Raw genomic sequence first — 26764 nt, forward strand, 5'->3', positions numbered from 1 at the left:
GGGGCTTCTGAAGAGCTTGGGCCTGGCTGTCAAGTGGGTGGGGAGACAGAAGCCTTCTAATGGGGCCACGTGGCTTGCCCAGCTCCAGGAATCGCTCGCTGAGGCTGTGAGAGCCACACATGGGCCTGGCGGGGCAGGAATCTGCAGGGAGAGGACCACAGGAGCAAAGGCAAGAGAGCCTGGGAGCTCCCTGTACCCAGGACATCCCCAGCCACTGCCCCCCCACGCTCAGTGCAGGCCCTGCCCCCACCTGCAAGGAGATGTGATCTTACCCTGGGGCTTTCAGAACTCAAAATCCTGCCTAGCAATGACAGGGTGTTTTGATAACACTTCTAAATGCCGGCAGGTATTGGTGTTCCATATCATGGCTGATTGGAAATCGGGTGGGATTTGATGCAACTTTTCAATATGACGGGCTGGGTTCTAGATGCCAAGTCCTGCCCATCACCTGCCCCTGCATAAGGCACCTGGTGAGCTGGAAATACAAGGAACATCAGGGAAGGGAACCCAATCCCACTCCAACAAAAACCGAAAGTAGGCGATGCTCCCCAGGCCTCCCCTACGAAGGGCTTGAGGCCTTCTGCCAACACGAGGTGAACTGGGGAGGGAGGGAGGGTGGACCGGCCTGCACCAGTCCACCTGCCACCCAGCTGCTTGCTCGAGCAGGAGGAGCCAGGACAGAGCTGGTTGGCAGCCTGCCCCTGGGTGAAGCCTGCCCAGGCCTGTGCACCTGCTCTGGAGCAGGAAGCAGCCAGAACAAGAAAATCAGATACCCGCATGGACGCCGCTGCTTGGCCCAGCCAGTGCTGGCCTGTCAGTGGGCACCTTTCCCTCCCTCACAGCCAATGATGGGCGCTTGCAGGAGTGGGCTGGGGCAAGAGGGAAGCAACAGCCCTCTCAGCCTCAGCGTGAGCTCCTCCTGCACCTCGGGGCATCAGGCCTGGGACAGGATGAGTCCTGAAGTCCCAACTGTGAGGTGCAGCCTGAGCGCTGTGCCAGGAGCTGAGAGAAAGCAGAGGAGGGGTCGTCCCTGGCCTTCCCAGAACAGGTGGCGTCTCAGCCCAGAGACCGGGACACAGTGGGGCAGGGGACACCTGGCCTGAGCAAGAGCCTGAGGTGGGAGCTTGGGGCAAGTTCAGTGGCTGGGGTGGTCCCATGGCTGGAGCTTAATGCCCCTACGGGAACCCCATGGCAGCGGGCAGCTACGGAAGACGTCAGGCAGAGGGAGGGTCATGATTTGTCAAGATGGATGGGGTCGTGGCAGGAAGTCCAGGTGGGCAGCAGGAGCCGTCCAAAGGCTGCTGAGGTTACTCAGGTGGAGGTGACAGAGTTAAGCTGTGGAGATAGGAATTGTTGCTTTGCCAGAACCTGATCCCTTTGAGAACACCCTCGTGGGGATCCACATGGCCTGATTCTGTGACTCTGACACCATTGTCAAAGACAAGGACTCAATCTGCCCACCACCCTTCCAGAAGGGGTCCTCTTCCCTGCCCCTGGCCCTCCATCCATTTTTTTTTTTTTTTAAGACAGAGTCTTATTCTGTTGCCCAGGCTAGAGTGCGGTGGTGTCAGCCTAGCTCACAGCAACCTCAAACTCCTGGACTCAAGCGATCCTCCTGCCTCAGCCTCCGGAGTAGCTGGGACTACAGGCATGCGCCACCATGCCCGGCTAATTTTTTCTATATATATTAGTTGGCCAATTAATTTCTTTCTATTTATAGTAGAGATGGGGTCTCGCTCTTGCTCGGGCTGGTTTTGAACTCCTGATCTTGAGTGATCCACCTGCCTCGGCCTCCCAGAGTGCTAGGATTACAGGGGTGAGCCACCGCGCCCAGCCTGCCCCTCCATCCTTGAATTTCCGAGTGTCCCCAGGTGCCAGGTCCGTCACAAACCATCGACCCAGCAGCTGTAGAGCACACTGGGAGTGAGAGGCCACTGGGGCTGGGGGCTGTCAGAGGCAGAAAGAAGGAACAGACCCTTCCCCCCTAGCACCCACAAATGTGTCCACCAGGCAGGGCCAAATCGAGTCCAGGTCCCTGAAATGAAATGGAAAGCAAAAGGCGGGGTGGGTGGGGTCTCAACTGCCGACAGAGAGGCAGGAGGGGCTGGTGACAAAGGTGCAATCTTCTTGGCCAAACTTCCGGCTGCTCTGCCTCTTCTCAACTCAGCCTCGACCTTTGAGCTTCCGTGCCCAGTTGCATCGCCCAGTTATAGCAAAAATCCTGTTGAGTCAGTTTAGCCAGAATCCCCACCCTCAATATCTGATCAAATCCCTCCTTCTCCACCATCCCCCGTGCCCCTGGCCTGCCTTCAGCAAGAATCCTTGGTCTGTCTAACCAGAACCCAACCCCTTCCCTGGTATTTTTCTATCCACCAACCCACCCACACTGGCCCATCCACCCATCCTTGGCTATAAGTCCCCATTTGTCTGTGCTGTAATCAAGCCCAGTTTTATACTAATGCCTCTTTCCTCCTATTGTGATAGTTCCTGAATAAAATCTGTTTTTACCACTTTAACTCCTGTTCAGCTCTAGTTGTCTTCAGCAGAAGCACTACTGCCTTCTGCCCGCTCTGGGCACACAGGGGCTCGTCAGGAACATCCCTCAGCATATCTCTGTGCCAGGCTTCTTGCCAGGCCCTGGTGTGAGAACTCAGCAGGAACCCAGGAGGGCTTCCTGTAGGAGGAGGTGGCTGAGCAAGTCCTGAGAGCCAAATGGGAGTGAGCTCTGCCCAGCCAAGGGGCCAGTCCCAGAAGAGCAGTGCACGTCTGCAGGTGGGTCTGTGCAGATGCAGGGCCCGCCCATAGCTCACATGCTCAAACAGAGTGAGTCCTCGGCCTCACAGAACTCCACATGCCCCCAGATGCTTCATGCCTTCCCATGTCCCCTGTGTCCCCACTGGGGAGCCTCAAGATGGCTGATGCCAGAATGAGCTTCACGATCATCGCTGGGCGCACAGACAGGCTTCTCATTACCAGCGTCCACCAGGGCAGAGCAGGAGCTGGGCCCTCCACACCTACCCCCCCACAAACCATTTATAGATATACGAGTGACATGGGGATTATGTTAGTGCAAAAAGTGCATGTTTTATCTTGTGCCACCCGTGAAATTTTTTTATATCTAATTTTGATGTAACTGCTTGAAAATTACTTCCTTCATCTTAAAGTGAATTCAGGGAAATCTCTGAAGATTGAATTCAGTAGTGAATGACAGGAAAATCCAACTAAGCAACAGTTTATGAAAACCTAGCATCCTCAGGTTGGAGACATCCTGAGGCACGTAGTCTAGGACCGGTTTGGCAGCTCCCAAGGCCATGGTCAACCTGACCTCCCTACCAACTTCGTTTCTCCCTTCGCCCCTCCTCTGTCACTCAGCAGCCTCCTCGTCTGTGCTGCTGGGAATAAGAGTGAAAATCACTGGTGGGCAGTTTTATTTTTTTTTTATTATAATTTTAAGAGATAGAGTCTTACTGCAACATTCAGGCTGAAATGCAGCAGCCTGATCATAGGTCACTGTAACCTTGAATTCCTGGGCACAAGCAATCCTCTTGCCTCAGCCTCCTAAGTACCTGGGACTACAGGAATGAGTACCTGGGACTACAGGAATGAGTACCTGGGACTACAGCAAGGTGCCACCTCACCCAACTAATTTCTTTATCTTTTGTAGAGATGGGATCTCACTATGTTGCCCAGGCTGATCTTGAACTCCTGGCCTCAGGTGATCCTCCCACTTTGTCTTCCCAAAGTGCTGGGATTATAGGCATGAGCCACTGTGCCTGGCCTGGTGGGCAGTTCTAAATTGCATTATTCAAAATTAGTTTGTGTTTTTATGTTATTTATACCCTTAATTTTTTACCTATTTCTAAAACAGACAAATAACTTGAGAATAGATTTATGGCCAGAGTTTTTAGTGACTGTTGGAAAGTGGTAGGAAAGAGCCTACACGGTAGAAAGGGACCAGGGAGTGTCTGAAAAGCCTTTTACACTGAGCTAAGGAATTTAGATTTTTCTCCAGTAGGTCATGTAAGACAGAGGTGTAATATTTTAGGAGGTGCTGGAAAAGGGTTTTCCAGAACACTGAATTCCATTCTGGAGCTGTGGTTACCTTCTCCCACCTCCTTTACTTCTTCTGATAGCATCAAAGAGAAAGTCTGTCTGTGGGGCTAGCTGGTCTTTAACACTTCCTCGAAACTTTCTCCTCTTTTAAACAAAGAGTAAGCAGGTCTGATTCAGAACTTTTTTTTTTATTTTTGGAGACAGAGTCTCACTCTGGTGCCCATGCTAGAGTATCATGGTATCAGCCTAGCTCACAGCAACCTCAAACTCCTGGGCTCAAGCGATCCTCCTGCCTCTACCTCCCGAGTAGCTGGGACTACAGGCATGAGCCACCACACCTGGCTAATTTTTTCTATATTTAGTAGAGACAGGGTCTTACTCAGGCTGGTCTTGCACTCCTGACTTCAAGCGATCCTCCTGCCTTGGGCTCCCAGAGTGCTAGGATTACAGGCATGAGTGAGCCACCACACCCACCCCAAGAGTAGCCTTTTTGAAATATGCCCAGAGAATATTCTCTTCTTCTTAACAAGATCAACTCTCAAGAGAAACTATTTTGCCAGAGCCTAATCAAACTACAGGAAGGGAAAGACCCCGCTCCAACCCTCTTTAATCTCCCTGTGAAGGTCACAGCCCACAGGCACAGGCTTGCTAAAGACTGAGGCCTAATCATAAAATTATAGAATGCTTCCTCTTCTCCCATGCCTTATCACCACACCAGTAGGGCTCCTCTGTAATAAGAGGGATGCAATGGAATGAACTGCATGTCTCAGACTGTATTTAAGAAGATGTCTCTAAAGAAATAAAAAGATAATAGAGGAGACAGAAACAAGAAGACAAGAGGAAAGTTTAGCCTCTAACACCTACAGCTACAGCAAATAGTAAACAAAGCCTAACTCCTAGCCAGATAAACATAACACCTCAAAGTTAAGGCCTAATTTAGCTCAGTTCCTTTCACCCAGTATACCATGTCTGGTTTTCAATGAAAACTTACAAAGCATACTTCAAGACAAAAACACAGTTTGAAGTGACAGACTCAGATGTGACAGAGAGATTGGAATTATCAAACTGGTAATTGATTGATTGATTGATTGATTGAGACAGAGTCTCTTTCTGTTGCCCACGCTAGAGTGCAGTGGTGTCATCACAGCTCACTGCAACCTCAAACGCTTGGGCTCAAGAGATCCTCCTGTCTCAGCCTCCTGAGTACCTGGGACTACAGGCGTGGGCCACAATGTCCAGCTAATTTTTCTAGTTTTTATAGAGATGGGGTCTCACTATTGCTCGGGCTGGTATTGAACTCCTGACCTCAAGCGATCCTCCTCTCTTGGCCTCCCAGAGTGCTAGTATTACAGGCATGAGCTTCTGCACCTGGCTCCAGACTGGTCATTTAAAACAACTATGATTAATATGCTAAGACCTGTAATCAAAAAGTGACAACATACAAGAAAAGATGGCAGAGTCTGGCCAAGGGTTCTAGAAGATGGCGGATGAGAAACACAGCCAGACAGAGTGTCTCTGCAGAAAAGACAGATTCTAGCAGAAATTAGAAAAAAGAAGCAAGAAGACGAGCATACAGCGGACGAGGGCCGGAAGGAGGGGTACCTGAGACCCAGGGAGACTCCACGGGAGGAGACTGCGGAGGAGAACTGGAGGCTGAGACCACCGGAGCAGCCCAGAGACCAGCGGCAAGGGTAGGTGGATCTGCTGTTTCCCCTCCCCTGCATTTGGGACTGCTAGTGGGCTCCCCAGCGGGTGGAGAGACCTGCGGACATCAACCCAGAGACGGCCGCCGCCAGCCAGCGGTGAGCCTGTAGCAGACGTGGCACCAGGTTCCCAACTTCCTCTGGGCACCTCCGTGTGCACAGACCCGAGCAGCATGGCAGGCGCCATATTGCCTCCTCCTCCCCTCCACCGACCCTACCCGCGGCTGCCCAGAGAGACAATACAGCCACCAGCCAGAGGCACCTCCAGGGAACGGGACCTTCCCTTTTGGGACCCTACAGCTGACTTAGGGGAACTCAGACTGTGAGCTCCCTACCCGCCAGCTCTGCCAGGTGCTGCTGGCACGGTGTTCCCAGGAGAACGGTGCCAACTCAGAGGCTGAGAGACATAGACCCAGCTTGGGCTCCCTGTGGGTGAATTGGGACCGGAACTCCTCTCCCTGGTGGGGATACAGTTTGAACTCTGGGACCCAGAGGTCGGACCTGCAGACCAGATCCCCTGCACCGAGGGCTAGCATTGCCCCGGGCACAGAAGGGATATTTGTGAACAGCCTGCTGAGGTGTGTGTGCCTCCAAGGGCAGATCAGCATCCTAGAGGGCAACCCTCCTCCCAGGAGGAGGCCGGGCGCCCAGCCCAGGTGGCGTTCCTGTGCAGGGAACCTCCCCGCCGGCATTACAGTCCGGGGAGGCCTGGTGGCTTGTGATCTGGCCTTCTGGCAGAGGCCCAGGAGTAGCTGCAGAGTTGGGGAGGGTGGAAAGAAGCGAGGCCCGCTCCAGACTGCGGGTCTCAGACAGCCCCACCCCCACACCCAGAATTTCTGGCTGAGCAGGGACCATTCCAGCCCCGCCCTGACAGCTTTTCCTGGAAGCAGAGAACAGAACTTTGACCCCTGCTAACTGCCTGAGGGCAGGCTTACCCAACCCAGCTCCACCCAGAACAAGAGCTGATAACAGGACACAAAATCAACAGCATAGCCTGTTCCCCCAAGCAAACGCCACCAACTGACAGGGATGGCATCTTGCACAGCCTTTACACGGCACCCACTGACTCAATATACAGGGAGTGGTCCAATCTCACCCACAGACACCACCTAACGCCTCAGAAACTAAACAAGGTGTGTGAATACCCAAACAATAACCTAAGGAAAGAAACAACAACTGATCGACATGGGAAGAAATCAGCAAAAGAACTGAGGAAATATGAAGAACCAAACAGAAAACACACCCCTAAAGAGAAGCACCAGCCCCCTAGAAACGGACACCAACCAAAATCAGGCAACCAATATGACAGAAGAGGAATTTCGTATGTGGATCATAAGAACACTCACCCAGCTGCAACAACAACTCAATAACCAACACAAAGAAACCACAAAAAGCCTCCAGGATATGGAAAAAGAAATAGACACAATGAAGAAAAGTTTAACCGAACTCCTGGAAATGAAGAATCAATTCAAGGAACTACAAAATACAGTGGAAAGTCTCAAGAACAGGGTAGATCAAACAGAAGAAAGAATCTCAGAGCTTGAAGATAACACCCTCCAATTAAATAAATCAGTCACAGAAATAGAGCAGAGAAACAAGAGAAAAGAGCAAAGCCTACAAGAGCTGTGGGATTATGTGAAGAAACCTAATGTGAGGGTCATAGGGTTACCAGAAGGGGAAGAAGACAACACTCAAGGGTTGGACAAGCTGTTTGAAGATATAATAGAGAAAAATTTCCCAGGCCTTGCTCAAAATCTTGATATACAAGTTCAAGAAGCTCAGAGGACCCCTGGGAGATTCAACGCAAACAGGAAGACGTCACGCCATGCAGTCATCAGACTGACCAAAGTATCAACTAAAGAGGCCCTTCTAAGAGCTGTAAGACAAAAGAAGCAAGTAACATACAAGGGAAAGCCAATTCGAATAACATCAGACTTCTCTAATGAGACTTTACAAGCAAGGAGAGACTGGGGCCCCATTTTCACTCTTTTGAAACAAAACAATTCCCAGCCTAGAATATTATTCCTTGAAAAACTAAGCTTCGTATATGAAGGAGAAATAAAAACATTCTCAGACAAGCAAAGGCTCAGAGAATTCACCAAGACAAGACCAGCCCTATAAGAAGTACTTAAAACAGCGTTACGCACGGAACATCATAATAATAACCCACAAATATAAAAACAACCAAAACCCAAAGATATTAAAGGCCAGATATTACAATGGCTCAAGACAGAAATCATAGCAACAACATCCAACCCAACAGAATGAACAGTAATCTACCTTACCTATCAGTTCTCTCAATAAATGTGAATGGCTTAAACTCTCCACTCAAGAGACATAGGCTGGCTGAATGGATAAGAAAATACAGGCCAAGTATATGCTGTCTTCAGGAAACACATCTAACCTGCAAGGATGCATATAGACTAAAAATAAAAGGATGGAGATCAATATTCCAAGCAAATAGAAGCCAAAAGAAGGCTGGTGTGGCAGTTCTAATTTCAGACGATTTAGTTTTTAAACCAACAAAAGTAGTGAAAGACAAAGAGGGTCATTATATAATGGTGAAGGGCACAGTTCAACAAGAAGAGATAACAATTTTAAATATATATGCACCCAACTTAGGTGCACCCAGATTCATAAAGCAAACCTTACTGGAGCTAAGCAAATGGATTAATAGCAACTCCATAATCACCAGAGATTTCAACACCCCACTGACGGCATGAGACAGATTCTCCAAACAGAAAATTAATAAAGAAATAATGGACTTAAACAAAACTCTAGAACAATTGGGTCTGACTGACATTTACAGAACATTCTACCCAAAATCCACTGAATATACGTTCTTATCATCAGCTCACGGGACATTCTCTGAGATTGACCATATCCTAGGACACAAAGTAAATCTCAAGAAATTTAAAAAAATAGAAATCATATCATGTACCTTCTCAGATCACAGTGGAATAAAAGTAGAAATCAACCCTAACAGAAACTCACATTTCTACACAAAAACGTGGAAATTAAACAACCTCCTACTAAATGATTACTTCATAAATGAATAAATCAAGACGGAAATAAAAAAATTCTATGAAGAAAACGACAATGGAGAGACAAGTTATCAACTCCTCTGGGACACAGCTAAAGCAGTTCTTAGAGGAAAGTTTATCTCCATAAATGCCCATAACTAAAAGACAAGAAGATCACAAATAGACAATCTAATGAAACGACTCAAAGAGCTGGAGAAAGAAGAACAGACCAACCCCAAACCCAGCAGAAAAAGTGAAATCAACAAGATCAAATCAGAACTAAACGAAATTGAAAACAGGGAAGCTATTCAGGAGATTAATAAAACAAAAAGTTGGTTCTTTGAAAAAATAAACAAAATTGACACACCATTGGCTAAGCTAACGAAAAGCAGAAAAGAGAAATCTCTAATAAGCTCCATCAGGAATAAAAAAGGAGATATCACAACTGATCCCAAGGAGATACAAGATACAATTTATGAATACTACAAAAATCTTTATGCACACAAACTGGAAAATGTGGAGGAAATGGACAAATTTCTAGAAACACACAGCCTCCCTAGGCTCAACCAGGAAGAAATAGATTCCCTGAACAGACCAATCTCAACAGCTGAAATAGAAACAGCAATTAAAAATCTCCCTAAAAAGAAAAGTCCCGGTCCAGATGGCTTCACACCCGAATTTTACCACACTTACAAAGAAGAACTAGTACCTATCTTGCAGAAACTATTCCACAACATTAAGAAGAACGGAAACCTCCCCGACACCTTTTATGAAGCGAACATTACTCTGATACCAAAGCCAGGAAAGGGTGCAACAAAAAAAGAAAACTACAGACCAATATCCCTAATGAATATAGATGCAAAAATTTTCAACAAAATCTTAGCTAACCGAATCCAGACACTTATCAAAAAATAATCCACCACGACCAAGTGGGCTTCATCCCAGGGATGCAGGGATGGTTCAACATACATAAATCTATAAATGCAATTCACCACATAAACAGAAGCAAAAACAAAGACCACATGATTCTTTCAATAGATGCAGAAAAAGCTTTTGACAAAATTCAACATCCTTTCATGATACGAACACTTAAGAAAATAGGCATAGAAGGGACATACCTAAAAATGATACAAGCCATATATGACAGACCCATAGCCAACGTCATACTGAATGGGGAAAAATTGAAAGCATTCCCACTTAAAACTGGAACCAGACAAGGCTGCCCACTATCTCCACTTCTGTTCAACATAATGCTGGAAGTCTTGGCTACAGCAATCAGACAGGAAAATGGAATCAAAGGTATCCAAATAGGGGCAGAAGAGATCAAACTTTCACTGTTTGCTGATGATATGATATTGTATCTAGAAAACCCCAAAGATTCAACCAAGAAACTCCTGGAACTGATCAATGAATTTAGTAAAGTCTCAGGATACAAAATCAATACACAGAAATCAGAGGCATTCATATACGCCAACAACAATCTAATTGAGAACCAAATCAAAGACTCAATTCCCTTCACAATAGCAACAAAGAAATTAAAGTACTAGGAATATACTTAACCAAGGAGGTAAAAGACCTCTACAGGGAGAACTATGAAACACTGAGGAAGGAAATAGCAGAGGATGTAAACAGATGGAAATCCACACCATGCTCGTGGATTGGCAGACTCAATATCATCAAAATGTCTATACTACCCAAACTGATCTACAGATTCAATGCAATACCTATTAAAATCCCATCAGCTTTCTTCACAGATATAGAAAAAATAATTTTACACTTCATATGGAACCAAAGAAGACCCCGAATATTAAGAGCAATAAAATTCTAGGCAACAAAAACAAAATGGGAGGTATTAATATGCCAGATATCAAACTATACTACAAAGCTGTAGTAATTAAATCAATATGGTATTGGCACAAAAATAGGAATATTGACCAGTGGAACAGATGTGAGAATCCTGATATAAAACCATCCTCATATAGCCATCTAATCTTTGACAAAGCAGACAAAAATATACGCTGGGGAAAAGAATCCCTTTTCAATAAATGGTGCTGGGAAAACTGGATAGCCACCTGTAGAAGGCTAAAACAGGACCCACACCTTTCACCTCTCACAAAAACCAACACACGCTGGATAACAGACTTAAACCTAAGGTATGAAACTATTAGAACTCTAGAGGAAAAAGTTGGAAACACTCTCCTAGACATCGGCCTGGGAAAAGAGTTTATGAAGAAGTCCCCAAAGGCAATCACAGCAGCAACAAAAATAAATAAATGGGACATGATCAAACTACAAAGCTTCTGCACAGCCAAAGAAATAGTCATGAAAGTAAACAGACAACCTACAGAATGGGAGAAAATTTTTGCATCCTATGCATCCGATAAGGGATTGATAACTAGAATATACTTAGAACTCACGAAAATCAGGAAGAAAAAATCAAATAACCCTATTAAAAAGTGGGCAAAGGACTTTAACAGAAACTTTTCTAAAGAAGACAGAAGAATGGCCAGCAAACATATGAAAAAATGCTCAACATCTCTAATCATCAGGGAAATGCAAATCAAAACCACAATGAGATATCACTTAACCCCAGTGAGAATGGCCTTTATCAAAAAATCTCCAAACAATAAATGCTGGCGTGGATGCGGAGAGAGAGGAACACTCCTACACTGCTGGTGGGACTGCAAACTAGTTCAACCTCTGTGGAAAGCAGTATGGATATATCTTAAAGCGATACAAGTGATTCTACCATTTGATCCAGCAATCCCATTGCTGGGCATCTACCCAAAAGATCCAATGACACTCTACAAAAAAGACACCTGCACTCGAATGTTTATAGCAGCACAATTCATAATTGCAAGGCTGTGGAAACAGCCCAAGTGTCCATCAATCCAAGAATGGATTAATAAAATGTGGTATATGTATACCATGGAGTACTATTCAGCTCTAAGAAACAATGGTGACATAGCACATCTTATATTTTCCTGGTTAGAGCTGGAACCCATACTATTAAGTGAAGTTTCCCAAGAATGGAAAAACAAGCACCACATATACTCACCAGCAAATTGGTATTAACTGAACAGCACCTAAGTGGTCACATAGGTACTACAATAATAGGGTATTGGGCAGGTGGGAGGGGGGAGGGGGGCGGGTATATACATACATAATGAGTAAGATGTGCACCATCTAGGGGATGGTCATGATGGAGACTCAGACTTGTGGGGGGAGGGGGGAAATGGGCATTTATTGAAACCTTAAAATCTGTACCCCCATAATATGCCAAAATAAAAAAAAGAAAAAGAAAAGAAAAGATGGCAATATAAGTGGAGAGATGGAAACTCTAAGAAAGGATCAGAAGGAAATGCTAGAGATGGAAAACACTGTAACAGAAGGGAAGAATGCCTTTGACAGGCCCTTCAGTAGGCAGACACAACTGAGGAAAGAATCAGTGAGCTTGAAGAGACATCATAGAAACTTCCAAAACTGAAATGTAAAGGGAAAAATAATTTAATAAATGGAACAAAATATCCAAGAACTGTAGGACAATTACAGAAGATGTAATATATGCATAATGGGAATACCAGGAGAGGAATAAAGAGAGAAAGGAACAGAGGAAATATTTGAAGTAACAATGGCTGAGAATGTTTCAAAATTAATGGCAGACAGGCCAGGACAGTGGCTCACACCTGTAATCCTAGCACTATGGGATGCCAAGGTGGGAGGATCACTTGAGGTCAGGCATTTGAGACCAGCCTGAGCAAGAGTGAGACCCCGTCTCTACAAAAAATAGAGAAATTAGCCGGGCATGGTGGCACACCTGTAGTCCCAGCTCCTTGAGAGGCTGAGGCAGGAAGATCATTTGAACCTGGAAGTATGAAGTTGCAGTGAGCTATGTTGACACCACTACAGGCAACAGAGTGAGACCCTGTCTCAAAAAAAAAAAAAAAAAAATTAATGGCAGACACCATAGATCCAGGACATTCAGAGAACATCAATCAGAACAAATATCAAAATATCTCCACCTCAGCATATCATATTCAAATTGCAGAAAACCAAAGACAAAGAGAAAAATCTTGAAAGAAGCCAGAAAAAGAAAATATCTGACCTACAGAAGAGCAAAGATAAGAATTACATTGAACTTCTCTTCAGAAATCATGCAAGCAAGGAGAAAGTGGAGTGAAATATTTAAAGTGTTGAAAAACACACCTACCAACCTAGAGTCCTGTATCCAGTGAAATTGTCCTTCAGAAGTGAAGGAGATGCTAGGTGCAGTGTCTCACATCTGTAATCCTAGCACTTTGGGAGATTGAGGCAGGAGGATTGCTTGAGGCCAGAAGTTTGAGACCAGCGTGGGCAACATATTGAGAACATGTCTCTACAAAAAGTAAAAAATTCATTGGGCATGGTGCCACACACTTGTAGTCCCAGCTACCCAGGAAGTTGAGGCAGGAGGATTGCTTGAGCCCAGGAGTTTGAGGTTGCAGTGAGCCACTATAGTCTAGCCCAGGCAACAGAAATAAAGACTTTCTCAGGCAAAGAAGCAAGTTAATTCATTCCAACTCAGGTCTCTTGGAATGGTCTCTCTTAGGACCCAGCCACTCTTCTGAGAGATGCCCCGGCCACATGGAAAGGTTAAGTATAGGCATCCCAGCTGAATGCCAGAATCAACTACCAGCCTTGGGATGAACCATTTCGGAAATCCCAGCTGCGCTGAGCCCTCAGATGACATAGCACCAGCTAACACGACAGGGAATAGAAGAACCATCCAGCTGAGCCCAAGCAACCTGCAGAACCATGAGAAATAATAAAATGTTTGTTGTTTTAAACCAATGTTTTGGTTTTTTAAACCAGTGTTTTGTTTTACAGGCAATGTTTTGGGATGGTTTATTGCACAGCAATAGTTAACTGAGACAGAATGGATTAGGAGAAGCAGAGGACAGGTAGAAGGACTCCTGTGTTTGTGTCTTGTGGATGGTGCTGCCAGCCAATGAAGGGAAAAAACAGGAATTGCAGGCTTGGTCAGAGATTGAGAGCTCTGTGTGGCCCAATTGAGCTTTAGATCTTTGGAACAACCAAGTCTGGGGTACCAATGAGTCCTCTGGTCCATGGCTTAGGGGAGATGTCTGGGTGGTGGCTGATGCCCTAGGCTTGGATGGACTCAACTTGGGACCCCACCAGACCCCACCAGGGGAGGATCCTAAGGTCATCGTTGTGTCCTTCTACCACTAGGGTCCTCACAAAGTCTTCATTTCTACAATGTCTAAACATTTTAACCTTGGAATAGTAGAAAGCCTTATATCACAGAGAATCTAACCAGAGAATAGGCTAGACTCTTCCTTGCTTCCGATGGAAAAACATATTCCCAGTACCTACTGAGATGCTGGCCTGTTTGCATGTATTACTTCACCCAACCTGGAACAAGGTGGGAGGACACTGTGACATTCTGGGGAGCCGTTGGGACCAGAGATATGGATGTGAGACTCCCAGGCAAATGGATGATGGTTAAAGCTAAGGCTGGGTGAGGCCACCTGGGGGGAGGACATGGACAGGGAAAGGACATTCAGGATGGCCCTGGGACTCGCCCACACTCAGCGGGGGAGCAGAGAAGCAGCAGGGAGATGGAAAGCAGTGGCCCTGGGACATTCATGGCTGGGTTCCTCTGAGGTTTTGTCATGTGAGTAATGAAACTACTCAACCTCAACCCTGCAGTCACCTTCATGGACGCTGCTGAAGGTGCCCTTGCAGGGGAGAAGATGGGAAGAAGACACCTGGGCAAACTTCGGACAGAGGCAGTGCCCAGCAAGTGCAGACCCAGGCGGCAGTGCCTGCAGGTCCCTGCGAGGTGGGAACCTGCAAAACCCTGGTGACTTTCCATGCTTAGCACCACACGTCTCTTTCCAGGAGACAATGGTGAAAACACCATTGCTGAGATGGGAGGTACGCACGTGTCAGTTAACTGAGGATTACAATCTGACCCATGCTCTCTATTTTTAAGTGTGATTTGGTTGTTTTTTTCCCTGGGAAACCCATCATGGATTAGTGGTGCACAACTTGAGATTTTTAAGGTGTTAGGCAAAGGATTGCAATGGGAGTGGAGCCGAGGTGATCACTAATATGGCCTCAGATATGTGTGGACCCAAAGTAACAAATCATACTTAACCTCCAAACAGTGACGACAGTCCACCTGACACGGGACAACCACCCTCTTGTGGCCAAAACCACACGGACACTTTCCCCAAAAGAGGAGATACAAAGGCCCTTTCTCCATCTTGAAGTGTCGTTCCTCTTGCTGAGACATGCTCCCTATTAGATTTCTAGTAACTTAAATACTGAATTATAAAGTTAACTATGATTAGTATATTTTAGGTTAGATGTTTGGGAAATGGAAGAGGGAGAGAGGAAAAAATGGTTAATATATTAATATAAACAAATGGCTTCACATAAAAATAAGAATGAACTAGTCATAACTATTACAGCCCTCATTTCTGCAACTGGTAATGCAGTTGTAGCTGACATTCATAGCTGTTTCCTTTCACACCCAATCCGTATTCTCTGTGCCTATAGCAAGCACCTGGTGTGGCCAAACTTGCCCAGAAGCAGAAAAGAGAATTCTGGGAAATGTAGCAAGCTTAGCCGTGCTCACCCCCTCTGTAGAAAGCTGGCCCGTTGGTCTGCTGTCTATGGTGATGAAACAAAGTCCTTGTTTTAAATATATCTGTTTAAAGCCTGGGCATAGAAGCCCGTGCCTGTAATCCCAGCACTTTGGGAGGCTGAGGCAGGAGGATCACTTGAGCCCAGGAGTTCAAGACCAGCCTGGGCAACATAGCGAGACTCTGTCTCTACAAAAAATAAATAAATTTTTTAAAAAGAACAATATCAGTCATTTAAGAAAAATATTGTCAATAGTAGTACAAGTGGATATAATAGATACAACATGCAAATGATCAAAGTATGGGAGACACTGACCAATAGGATTAAACACCTCTGGCTTAGAAGCCGTGTACTTCCACAACACCTAGCCCCTGCCTAGCTCTCCCCCTTATTCCACCTCCTTTCTCCCATAGCAACTCCCTTCCGGCTGCCCTGAAACTGTCACTGTTCTAGCCACACCGGGCCCTCTCCGACTCTGACCTTTGCACGTGGTGTGGCTCCTCTCTAGAATGCCTCCCCCTCCAGTCTCCCCAGCACTCACTTTGCAAATGCCTCTGATCCATGAAGACTCTCCCCCAAGGCAGAGGCAGTTGCTCTGTCCCCACTGTCCCTCACAAGGCATGGCTATTTATCTGCATCTCCCTCTCCCACTGGGAAGTCTTCAGCCAACGCCCTTCAATCCCTGGGGCCTGCCTGGCCAGCTGGGCTCTCCCCTCCCTTCTCAGACAAGGCTGTGCCCATCCACCCCATCTGAGCATCTTAAGTCAGGTTTCCCAGAGCAGCCCTGAGAACCCCATTTGTGTGCATGTGATTAATCAAGGAAATGCAGCCAGGGGAGGCCAGAGAGAGCAGAGGACACAGGACAGGAAGGGTGAGAGGCTCGGGGCAAGTCCCACAGTGGGAACCCACCTGCTCCCACACTGGAGCAGGAGTAAAACCTCGGAGCCGTCCCGCCCACTGGCACAGGAGCTGGGCTCTCCCGCCCATACCCCAGTGCCAGCGAAGAGCCACCCTAGGGACACCCACTCCCAAGAACGGCCCATCCTCTGCTGGCATGGAAGAGCCACAGGTGTCAGGGGCTGGGGCCACACATCCATCCAAAGGACCCAGGCAGAGAGACAGGCAGAGAATCAGCAGTTGCTATGGGCCGTTCCTTGCCCCCACGGATCCACGCACATCTCGCGTCAACCCCACTGTGGGTGGAGAACACTGGTGGACATTCGTCCTCGCCCCTTCCATCCGGTTCCAGAGCCTCCTGCCTCCAGCATCCTGCTGGTCTAGGGGCTGCCCTGATGGGGGACTCAGACCTCCACCCCGTGGGGTCGGAGCTCCTGTTGGAGGATCCGGATATCTGCCTCCTCAGTGAATTTAACTCAGGCAAATGGCTCTAGGTCCACTCTAGGGGAAGGGCTGGGGAAGTTACTACTGTCTACGTATCCCCCGCACAGTGATGTTGTAAAGTCTGAGAACTGGCTCAGATCCAGAAGCTGGGAAAGAGATGGTGACTTCCCCCTGGGGAGACTGACCACAGCCTTCAAGGTCACCCCTTGACCTTCTGGGGAGGATATATAGGTCAAGCCATGCCCTCGTTGGCTACCTATCTTTCTCACCCCTGGGGACACCACACTCTATTCCCTGCCATCCCAGGCCCCCTGAGGTCTGAGCCACCCCCACCTTTCTGCCCATTTCAGTAATTACATCCGTCTTGCCCCGGGGATTAAGCACTACATGTAGCCACTGCTGCTCTTGGATTCTGCCACCCAGGGACATAGGGGAGTCCAGTTCCATGACAGCACCTCCAATGCCAGTGCTGGTCTCCCCACAGAGAACAGCCACCCCTGAGCTCCTTGAGGAGGCAGGCCCCCCGCCTCCTGCACATGCCTGCTCTCCTTAGGGGCAGCAGGGCCCCGCCCAGGCACCCTCTGGGTGCCTGCAGGTATGCGGCAGCCCGGTCTTGCGGCTCCCTGGGCGAATAAGCCCTTCCCTCCCTTCACAAAGTCAGCACCCCCAGCCAGGCTGTGCTGCGACTAGAACTTGGTTATAGGTCCCTTGGCCAAGAAGGGAGGTGGAGGCAGGCCGTAAGGGGAGCATGTGTTGCCTTGAAAGACATCTGCCTCAGTGAGACCTTTGTGTGGTCTTCAGGCAAGGGGTGGGGAATACAGCTGCTATCTCTAGAAGGGAAAATGGGTCCCTTCTGTGGTTCAGAGGGTTAGGGAGAAGGTGGGGGCTCAGTGTTCTCAAGCATGTCACCCAGATATCCCCAATCCAAGCTGGAGGGTCCCACTCCATCCACATCAGGGCCCTGATGTGGGCCTAGTCCAGCCATCTCTGAAGTTCTCTGCTTTTGCATTAGGCCCTGTGCCGGGTCTGCAGCAGCCTGCCCTTGGCTGAAGAAAATGGGGGTCTCTGAACCCTGCACGGGGGCCTTCTGGCTGCCCTTTGTGACTTCAGTTGATGACTGTGGGCCTGAACCCCTCATTTTCCTTCATCATGGCATGAACTGTGCTCGGCCAAGCCAAACAATCCCACAGTCCCTGTAGTGACCACTGCCCTACGCATATCCCGTGCTCCCTTGAGCCTCAGCACCCCTCTCATCCAATAGCCTGTCCTGCTTATCAGTAAAGCAGCCAGAGGCAACCGCCACTCACTGACCCCCCCACAAGCAGCTCCCTGTTGCTACGTGTTGGGCGAGTGACCCAAACCCAGAATTCCACTTTTGGACTCTGCTTCCCAGGATCACTGGTGACGCCATTAGTCTCAGGGCAGGCTCCTGGGAAACTGACCTTGAAATGAGGATTTACGAGTGAGTGATGTATTAAGGACCTGCTCCCTGGTGGTGTCAGAGCAAGAGAAGTGGGACAAGGAAGGAGAGGAAGTGGAGTAAAGGTGCAGTCTCAAGCAAAATTCTGCAAAGGTTGCTTCATTGGATCCCACAGCCAAAGTCAAATGTGATTCACTCCTCAGAGTCGCCCTGGCCAGGAGCGGTAGAGCTTGGCTTGCTGCCTCCTCCCACACCTGTCTGAACAGGTCAAGGGACAGCATGGGGGAAGGCACTTCTCAGGACATCTGGCTTTCTGCACCAGGGGGTTAAAGGGGCCCCAGCAGGGTCGCCCTTCAAAGGGCTGGGGCTAGGGACAGCTGGAGGTAAAAACTAGGGGCGGGAGGACACAGAACTGGGGCCTGGTATCACAGGTAACCGGGGCCTGAGAGTATCTGGCTGATTGAGTCTCAGAATCAAGGACTCTCAGTGCTGAATGGGACATCCAGGCTCACGACCCCCCCCCCCCCAGCAGCCATGCAACACAGGGGACTCACCACCAAGGTAGCACTCCTGGCTGCAGCTGGACTGAACTGAACTGATCCAGGCTTGTGCTTCCAAAGCTGTGCTACCTGTGGTCCCTGTCCCTCCCATGAGGGTCTTACTAAGTAAGTGATTTCCCAGCCAAGGGCCTCAGGCTGGACGGTGGGTCTGCGGGTGGGGAGGACCCAGCAATGAACCTGAACAGGAATTTCCATGTTCATGAGCAACCACAACAATTTTCCTTAGAAATGAAGCCCCGTGACAGGACCCCAAATCCAGAGGCGAAAACACAAAGACAGGACACTATTTCTTCATTTTAATTTATTTTTCATTTTTTGTTTCTCACTTACCAACACATTTGTAAAAATGTAGCAGGCTGTGTTAGTAAAGGAGAAGCAGGGAAGAGAAGGGCAGGAAAGAAGCGGCCACACATGAAAAGTCAAGTGGAGCAGGGAGTGCTTGGGGACCACAGGTGGTGGGTGACTGCCCCCTCCCCACCCCCTTTCCACAAAGCATCAGCAACTGCTGCTGCTCTCACAGCCCCGGCCCCAGACTATTTGGTAAACGTAATAAAGAGCATTTCTGTTGCCCCCCGTCCTTGTCCCCAACATTCTTCCCACAGCCCCAGTATGGGGCAGGGTCTGCTTGGCAGCCTGCCCCTACCCCCATCATAGCCTGGTTCAGAACCCAGCCCCTGGTGTCAAGGTGCCCGGCCCCGGGCAGTATCTGAGAAGCCTAGAGCCGGTGGATCCCAGGGAGACCACAGTGGGGATACCTAGGAGTTCTTTCTAGACTCTTCTATCACTTTGGAGAACACCCCTAGAATGCCCCTGCTTCAGCCATAGGCTCTTACTCCAGAGGACATTAAGGGGTGCAGTGGGCTCAGAAGCGCCACAGCAGAGCCTCGGGCTCCCTTGGAGGGAAGGTTTCACCTTCGGCTCAGAGCACATCTCCCCGGCATTTATTTGCACATTGACCCGGGGAACACTCCCACCCTGTGTTTATAAACACAGGCATTTTCAACAGAATTGCATCCACCCCGATGAATTTTCATCCTAGAAAGTATTTTCAAGGCAAATGCCCCTGAGGACAACTCAATGCCTTAATCAGTTTTCTACATAGTGCACATAAAGTTTCCCTTTTTTGCCCGTTTTTCTCCTTGAAATAATATCACCAGGATCAAATCTTTCCCATGCTCGTTTCACATGTGTTTGATTCCCTGGTTTGTGTCCGGTCCGCATCAAATGTCACCAATTGTGACTGGGAGCTTCCTCTGTGGGTCTCCTTTCTCTCTGGGCAGCCCTCTCGGCCACCGCTGCTCAGGAACAAGTGTGTCCCACATGCTGTTTCAGCCCCAGTTGGCTTTTGTGGATGGTTTTGGGGGATAATCTGTGAACCTCGTACTTCGAGGGACTCCAGGCCACGATGGAAGCTGGCTTCCCCCAAGGCCATTCCAGGATGTCTCCAACGAGCAACCACAGGCCGGGGTCGAGATGTCCTCTCCCTGCGCCCCGGGCGTGGCACTTCCCGCAGGCAGCGTGGTTTAGGGGCTCACGGTGCCTTGGCGGGGGCGGTGGCCTGCTCGGCGCGCTGGGGACCTCCGGGAGCCGCGGGCCGCGGGGGGCGCAGCAGGCCTAGGCCCCGCGAGCGGCCGGCGCCGTGCAGCTGGCGCTCGTGGCGGCGGATCTGCACCTTGTGGCGGAAGCGCTCGCCGCAGTCCTCGCAGACGTAGGGCCGCTCGCCGGAGTGCGTGCGCCGGTGGCGCAGCAGGTTGGAGGACACGCTGAAACGCTTGCCACAGTCGCTGCAGGCGTAGGGCCGCTCGCCCGTGTGCGTGCGCTGGTGCTGCACGAGTGCCGAGCTCTCGCTGAAGCGCTTGTTGCAGTAGGAGCAGGCGTAGGGCTTCTCGCCCGTGTGGATGCGCTGGTGCGTCACCAAGTTCGAGTGCTGCGAGAAGGCCTTGCCGCACTCGCCGCAAAGGTACGGCCTCTCGCCCGTGTGCGTGGCCTGGTGCCGCACCAGGTCTGTGCTGCGGCTGAAGCCCTTGCCACACACCCCGCAGATGGTCGGCCGGTCCCGGGCGCGCCGCCGCCGCCGCTGCCGCGCAGGTGTCAGCGCCGCGCTGCCCGCCGGGCCCGGGATGGCCACCACCGTCGGCGTGGCCACGGCGGGCAACACCATGAGCTCCTGCAGCACTACGTAGCCTGGCGGGGCCACCACGACTGCGGCAGGAGCCCCTGGCACAGCCGCCCCACCGCCCCCTGCAGCAGGCACCAGTTCCAGCTGCAGCTCTGGCTGCTGGGCGCCCAGCTCCACGGGGGTCAGCTCCAGCTGCACCTCTTGCTGCTCCAGCTGCTGCTGCTCCAGCTGCTGCTGCTCCAGCTGTTGCTGCTGCTCCAGGTGTTGCTCCAGCTGCTGCAGCTGCTCCTGCAGTTTCAGCTGCAGCTGCCTCTGCTCTTGCTGCCGCTCCAGTTCCTGCTGCCGCTCCAACTCCTGCCGCTGCTGCTCCAACTCCTGCTCCTGCTCTGACCCCAGGTCTACCGGCATCAGCTCCAGCTCCACCTCTTCCTCCTCCTCTGGCTCCCTTGGAGGGGGCTGCCGCTGCAGCTGCTGTTGCTGTTGCAACTGTACCTGCTGCTGTTGTAGTTGTTCCTGCTGCTGCAGCAATAGCTGCTGCTGTAACTGTACCTGCTGCTGCTGTAACTGTACCTGCTGCTGCTGCAGCAGCTGCTGCTGCAACTGTGCCTGCTGCTGCTGCAACAGCTGCTGCTGTAATTGTGCCTGCTGCTGTAGCAACAATAACTGCTGCTGCTGCTGTTGGAACTGTTGCTGATGTAGCAGCTGCTGCTGCTGTAACTGTGCCTGCTGTTGCTGCAACAATGGTGGCACTTGCTGCTGCTGTAACTGTTCCTGCCGTTGTTGCAATAATGGTTGCATTTGTTGCTGCTGTAACTGTTCCTGCTGTTGCTGCACAAACTGTTGCCCTTGCACTTGCTGCTGCTGTAATTGCCCCTGCTGTTGCTCTTGCACTTGTTGCTGCTGTAACTGTTTCTGCTGCTGCAGCAACACTTGTTGCTCTTGCACTTGCTGCTGCTTTAACTGTTCGTGCTGCTGCTGTAATAGCTGTTGCTCTTGCACTTGCTGTTCCTGTATCTGTTGTTGCTGTTGCATTCGCTGCAGTTCTGGCTTCAGTTCCTGGTGCTGCATGGATTGGTGTTTTTCCTGTACTTCCTGCTGTAATTGAGACAGCTGCTGTTGCCCATCCTGCTGCTGCTGCTGCTGCTGCAATTCTGGCTGATGTGCTAATAGTTGGTTTTGTGGTTGCTGTTGTTGCAGCTCTGGCTGCTGCTCTGACTGTTTCGACTCCTGTTTTTCCAGCCGGGCTTCCTCAGTGATTTTCCTGGCCTTTGTTGGGGCTGTCATTGCTGGCTGTGGTGGGCTGCTCCTCCCCTCCTGAGCCTCTTCCTCCTCCTGACTCTCGCTCCCACCGCTGCCACCTGTAGCAGAAATGGCAGGAAGCCAGGAAAGAAAGATCTACAGGTAGCTCTCCAGTCCAGAACCCCAGGACCTGTCCCCTTCTCCTGCCCATGTACAGCCACTCAAAGATACCCTAATTGCTCTCAGCAGGGACCCAAAAGTGCTGGATTAAATGACGATGGTAGTACAGCAGAGACTGAAATGCTGTGGGGGTGGTGGGAGTGTGGCTTAGAAAATATGCCCAAGGGACTGCTGGTCACCCCAGTTTGGACGCCAGCTCTGTGACCTCTCCAGTGGGCTTCCCTTCACACAAGCTCCATGCTTGTGTGACACTGACACCAGCATGGGTGCCTGGGGCTCCCTGACACCATTCCCTGAGAAATCTCTTGTGCTTAGTCGCCATCCAGTGGAACTCAGTGAACTGACTATTCCAACAGCCAAGCCATCAACCCTGTGCTGAACTCTGACCTCAACCATGGTCATACCTTAAATAAATGCAACTCACCTTCTCTGTAAATAGTAAAGAATTTCTGTAAAGCTGCCTAGAAGTGTTACCACTAGTAGTCTCCAAAAATCACCAATGTGTCAGAGAGACGACTAGATTCCAGGTAGGAAGTCCTCAGCTCAGAACCTAACTCTATGGTTGGCAGCTGTACAATCTCCGACAGGCTCACAGCTTGGCAAGACCCACACCATCCCCTTAAGGAGGGAAAGCAGGAAGGACCCTGGCATATTCCCTAGAACCTAGTTGGTGCTTAAAAATTCCCTTTCCTGGCAGGGTCAGAGTTAGTTTGCAAAATAATAAAAAGTACCAAGGATACAACCAGCTTCATTTGAAACTGTCTAAAGACTGGAAGTGTTTAAATTGTCGTTCAGGAATGGAAAGGACTGATTCACAGCCTCAACCTGATGACTGATCAATTACTTAACCTCTGGGAACCTCAGTTTCCCCTTCTGCTAAAGGACATAAATCCTTTTCAGGGATGTTGTGAGAAGGAGGATAACTGTGGAGCACCGGAGTTGAGTAAGGCACAGGGTAAGCGCTGCATAACCCAGAATCACTCCCTCGCGAGGTTTCCCTTTCTGCACGATGTCCACATTCAGCTTCTCATTCTGAGTGTGACTATTGTGCTATCCAGAAATCCTAATTCTTCTTTGCATGGGTGACCCTAGGAAGCTTTCTCCATTCCCAAGTCTGATTTCAGCATCTCTTCTTCTTACAGCACCACAGTTTCAGTCTTTAATGGAAAGTAATGGTTTGATTTATAAAATTGTGCTTTCTGGCCACATTTCCAGGAATATCTTGATTTAACAAAACCAAGGGATATCTGCATGTATATAATTTCCTTTCAGTAAAATAATACTAATAACCTTTGCTTAGGCTAATGGATCAGTGAGTTGATGTTTTCATAGACACTCACACCCCTTGGGAGGATGCACATGGCAGATAAAGACAGCCACAGAAACCTGTCCCCTTTTGGGGACATTGGACATTAGTGAGTCCAATGTCTCATGGACATGCCCTTCTCCCACCTCCTCTGGAAGCAAGAGGGACAGATCATGCCTCAGTGCAAATCTCATTTCTAGCACAGTGCTTGGCCACATGGCAGCTCTGACTTCCTGGGACAGCAGTTTCAGCATTTTTAACAAAGGTATTTTAGTGTTAGGTGTTGTCTGATGTGTACACCCTCACAAGATTTGTCAGTTAAATTTGTAAGTCAAAAGAATCCTTGTTTAGTCCACACATCCCCATCCAACCCTCCAATTCCCTTGGTCCTTTTGAAGCTCTGTCCAACTCTGCCCCGCTGCCCAGCACTCTTAAAACACAGAATGGGAAACCAGCTCTGGAGAGTGTGGCCACCAGAGTGTGGCCACCAGCATGGGTCCCAGAAAGAGAGGTCTTGGGAGGTTCTGCAGGACCATGTGTGCCTCTAGACATCAGGTAGAGAAAAACGGAAGCAGATGTCGAGGAAAAGTGGACAAGGTTAGAGGCCACAGGGGACAAGAAGCTATGGAGCCAATGTCTGAGACAGGAGGTTAAAAGAAGGGAGCCTGCCAGTACCTTAATTCCATCAAGGAAATTAAGTCGAAAGCCAGGGCCAGGTAGGAGGATAATGGCAGCCCCTAACTGCTGAGGACACGGAGCAGTGGGTTCCAGCTAGCATAAATGTGGGGGCTGGGGGCTGAGACAGTCATACTGCTGGGGACCTCCTCACCAGTGGGACCTCCACCTGACAGAGCCATGGTGGAAAATCTCCAGGCAAAGCTGCCGTGTTACCCGCGTGAGCCAGTGCAGGCTGCCCACCACCCTCCGGCCTTTTTCTTCCACAGCAGGCCTGGGACATTGTCAAGGATCCTTGAGGGGTCTAAGAGCCCTTCCCAGCCTCTCACCTGAGAGGGTGTCAGGCCCCGGGCCCCCATCCTCAAGACATCGCAGCTTCAGCACGAAGGTCTTGGTTGCCGGCCCCACCTCCATCCTAGCGGTCAGACCCGGATCCCGGGGAGCCGGCTGTGCTGAGAGGAAGGAAGGAAGCTGTTCAGATGGGCCAGTGTGCAGCAAGCCCCCAGCTGGGTGCCACCAACCCCCAAAGGCCCTTCACTTCTGCCTCAGGCTACCCCAGAGCTGGCAGCTCCACCCCTGCTGCAAAAACTGCAAAAGCTGCAAAAGTGGCACAGCACAGGTCACAGCGGGGAAGAGGGGGTGAGGGTAGCCTGGAGGGTCAGGGCTGGGGACGTGGCGGCAGCTCCTGGACCCTGTTCCTGCACAGAGGCATGGCTGCTTCTCCTATCTTTGCACAGGGCTCCTAGGGCAGCCAATGCAGCTGTGTCTCACTGAGACAACTGCAGGCATCAGCCCCTCTCGAGACAGGGGAGCTGAGGTCACAGAAATGACATTTGGGAGAGCTCTCTAACAAAAGAGAGACTGTCCACTAACATTCCCCCTGACCCCTTCAGCTCTTGCCTCCGTGGCCTACTCTGGGGGTCCATCCAGCCTTCTAAGGCCACCAGCAGGCCACCAGTGCCTGGTGCCACCTCAGCGCCCTGGGAGGCAGGTGTCCAGAGCACTATAACACATGGCAGCGCAGGCTGCCCGCCTGGCCCTGTGCCCAGAGCTCCTGAGAGCCCACCCTGGCTGCACAGAGGTGGCCCCACAACTAGTCCTCCCCTCTCGCCCAGACTGGCTGACTCCACGTCCCTCTAGCTTTTCGGAATCCAGTCCGAGTCCTCTTCAGGGAAGCGTCCCGGTGGCCCAGGCCAGCTACCCACTGGGCCTCACCTGGTACAGCATTTCCTGCTCCCGGGGCAGCCTCTGCGCTAGGGGAGGTGTGGTCAGCAGAGGCTGCAAGGTGAAGGCCAAAGCATGCAGCTGGCTCCTTGCGGAAGCGCCTCCATCCAGAAAGAGCCAGGGAGGCGCGAGCCCACCCGGTGGCCTTTCTGGGCACTTCGTAGGGTCGGCACTGTCAGGGCTGCTGAGGTCGCCCTGTGCCAAAAGAAGGGGCAAAGTGGAGCTCCGGAGTAGAAGTTGGTGGAGACTCCTGGGCTGAGGATAGTGGCGCAGGGCTCAGGGCTGGTCAGGCGGGACCATCTCCGGCAGCAGGGTCCTGGCCCGCCCCCGAGGTCGGCACCGTGGGGTGGCCCAGTCTCAGGCCGGCGGTGCCCGGGCGACAGGAGTCCTCGGTGGCCCGCGGCCACAGGTGCCCGGAGCCCGCGGGCGGCCTGGGCCGGGCCGCGCGGGCCAGGGCGGGGGGCGGGCGCCGCGGCCGGGCCGGGTCCCCCTGCGCTCGCCCGCCCGCCCGTCCTTGCGTCCGTGCGGGCCGCGGGCCGGGCCGGGGGCGGGGGCGCGGGGGCCGGCACAGGAAGTCCCCCCCGGCATCCGCATCCTGTCCCCCGCCCCTGCCGCCCGCGCCCCGCGCCCCGGCCCCCGCCACCGCCGCTCTAGGCCGCCGCTGCTCTGTGGGCTTAACCCTTCCCGGCCCGGCCACTCACCCGGGCCGGGGGACTGGATGCGGGGCCCTGCGTGCGTCCCGGGCAGCCGGCGCGGAGCGCAGCGCGCGCTGTGCCGCATCCCTGGTGCGCGTGTCCGCGCGCCACGGCTGGCGACTGTCGCTGCTTGGGTGTCTGCGGGGCTCCCAGACCGGTCTCTGCCACCCCCTGAAGGGCAGGCGTGGGCTCAGGGCGCCGCTGGCCAGAGTACAAATTGTGGCTAATTAGCGCCCAATTAGATGGCGCTGAGTTAATGGGAAGACGCCACCCTGCGCCTGAGCAGGGCCTAAAGAGGCCGTCCCCATCCACACCGTGGAGCCCTCCTCCCAGACCCCTGGGTTGGCAAAGGGCGGGGAGTCTGCGCCAGCCGGTCAGTAGGCTGTGACCCACATGGATCAAACGGGCCATCCATCGAGGCCACCCTGGTGAGCTGGCAGAGCTGGGCTCCACCCTCTGCACCCCCTGCTCCGTTCCTCTGCCCGCAAGGCCAGTGGTCCCACCTCTTCCCCCCTCTCTCCCCCTCTCCCATGCGGACTTGCCAAGCTGCTTCCTGCCTGGATCAGGGGTCTCCT

General features: G+C 50.9%; 1 protein-coding gene across 2 annotated transcripts; it reads right to left on the bottom strand.

Annotated features, from left to right (window-relative positions):
• Nucleotides 1-19037: 19037 nt before the first annotated feature.
• ZNF853 (zinc finger protein 853) lies at nucleotides 19038-25896 on the bottom strand. 2 transcript variants are annotated; one of them, XM_075995276.1, is made up of 3 exons: nucleotides 25486-25896; nucleotides 24600-24717; nucleotides 19038-22228 (listed from the first exon to the last, which is right to left on the bottom strand). In XM_075995276.1, exons 1-3 carry the CDS (start codon nucleotides 25495-25497, stop codon nucleotides 20283-20285), a joined length of 2076 nt encoding a protein of 691 aa, XP_075851391.1. In that variant the 5' UTR covers nucleotides 25498-25896; the 3' UTR covers nucleotides 19038-20282. The 2 variants fall into 2 exon arrangements, with proteins under 2 accessions (XP_075851391.1, XP_075851392.1); XM_075995277.1 differs by having other exon boundaries at nucleotides 24600-24722.
• Nucleotides 25897-26764: the final 868 nt, after the last annotated feature.

The sequence above is a fragment of the Microcebus murinus genome, chromosome 19, assembly GCF_040939455.1.
Source record: "Microcebus murinus isolate Inina chromosome 19, M.murinus_Inina_mat1.0, whole genome shotgun sequence".
NCBI lineage: Eukaryota > Metazoa > Chordata > Mammalia > Primates > Cheirogaleidae > Microcebus > Microcebus murinus.

Bases quoted from the DNA above. Each gene is read 5' to 3' on its own strand.
- ZNF853 (XM_075995276.1), bottom strand. The intron at 22,229-24,599 runs GTGAGAGGCTGG...TTTCTGCTACAG, and splicing joins GGGGCCTGACACCCTCTCAG to GTGGCAGCGGTGGGAGCGAG.